Source organism: Paracoccidioides brasiliensis (assembly GCF_000150735.1).
Source record: "Paracoccidioides brasiliensis Pb18 unplaced genomic scaffold supercont2.3, whole genome shotgun sequence".
NCBI classification, from domain to species: domain Eukaryota; kingdom Fungi; phylum Ascomycota; class Eurotiomycetes; order Onygenales; family Ajellomycetaceae; genus Paracoccidioides; species Paracoccidioides brasiliensis.
In genome coordinates this window covers 1,044,429-1,045,522 of record NW_011371360.1, presented here as the reverse complement: position 1 = coordinate 1,045,522, position 1,094 = coordinate 1,044,429, and the positions used below count along the sequence as shown (strand labels likewise).

The 1,094-nt window shown below is 47.7% G+C and overlaps 1 protein-coding gene across 1 annotated transcript in view; it reads right to left on the bottom strand.

Moving 5' to 3' along the window:
* The window catches only part of PADG_11477 (uncharacterized protein), a gene marked incomplete at both ends in the record, with an annotated part of 3,355 nt that extends 2,910 nt beyond the window's left edge, over window positions 1-445 (bottom strand). The window contains 2 exons of the mRNA XM_010760643.1: window positions 7-233; window positions 307-445. Coding sequence (XP_010758945.1) covers window positions 7-233; window positions 307-445 — 366 coding nt within the window. The remainder of the gene's footprint in view (window positions 1-6; window positions 234-306) is intronic.
* Window positions 446-1,094: the final 649 nt, after the last annotated feature.

Below are 1,094 nucleotides of genomic sequence, written 5' to 3'. Positions count from 1 at the left end.
GATGACTTCAAAGTCGTGCGCGTTTATGAGGGTGGTTAGAGGGGGCTTTTCGTTGGATGATGAGGTACGTTCTATGTTTTGTTCTGGGGGTTCTTTGAGCCATTCATCGTCGATGGTGCTTTCGTCTATAATGCCCTTGAGTCTTTCAGGGGGCAGGTTATTCTGGATAAGACTTGGGGGATGGATTTCTGAGTATGCTTTTGTTGCATCTCGTCCAGCATATTTGAGGATGACTACCGGGGACAGTTAGTAAGGGTGGCACCGTACAGCACAAAAAAATAATACGGTGAATAATTGTACACATACTGTTCGGTCCTCCAGGATGCTCGGAGAGAAAATCTGTCACATCCCAAACCTGGTTTTCAACAGCAATCCAGCAATCGTTGGACGTGTTATGTGCACCAACTTCCCGTATAGAAATAGTTTGCCGGTGAAATTTTGACATGGTTGATAGAATTATATTTACTCTTTCTTTTGTTTCAGCCAATGCTTAGGACGGTCTTCCTAGTTTAACCAGTGCGATATAAACAAGCCCCTTGAAAACTCAGTATATAATAAATCAATAAAGTGAAGAACAGTCGGTCAAGCCACGAATACGGAAATCGAATTGTAACTCGGGAGTGCTGTACAACTGCCGTGATTTAGCAAAAATTTATCATTGACCTGGGATATAGCCAGCCAATCCATAAGAAGATGGTGCAGTCGTCCTCTTCTCAGGATGGCGGTGGGAGAAATGACCGTGGGTCTGTTGGGGGTATCATTTGACCAAGAACTGGCTGGGGGAGAATTGTTCGATGGAAGCCCCGAGGAGGTTGTTCGATTGGTAGTTGTTTTTCGTATGGGTTTAGAAGATGGGGTGGGTGATGTGGTAGTGCTGGAAGCTGCTGCGTGATGCTGGGAAGGCTGCGGAAGGGTGCGAGTTGCAAACCTTGAGGAGGGGGCTCATGCATGGTAGGCTGTTCTACAGGCTTTTGGCCAACGTCGCCCACCGCGATGTCGGCTAATGCACTCAATGCGGTAGGTGGTTCGTTGGGGATTGTCGTCACCGGCTTGCCTTCATCCCCGCGACGCTCTTCCTGCTGGCAAAGCTCAGT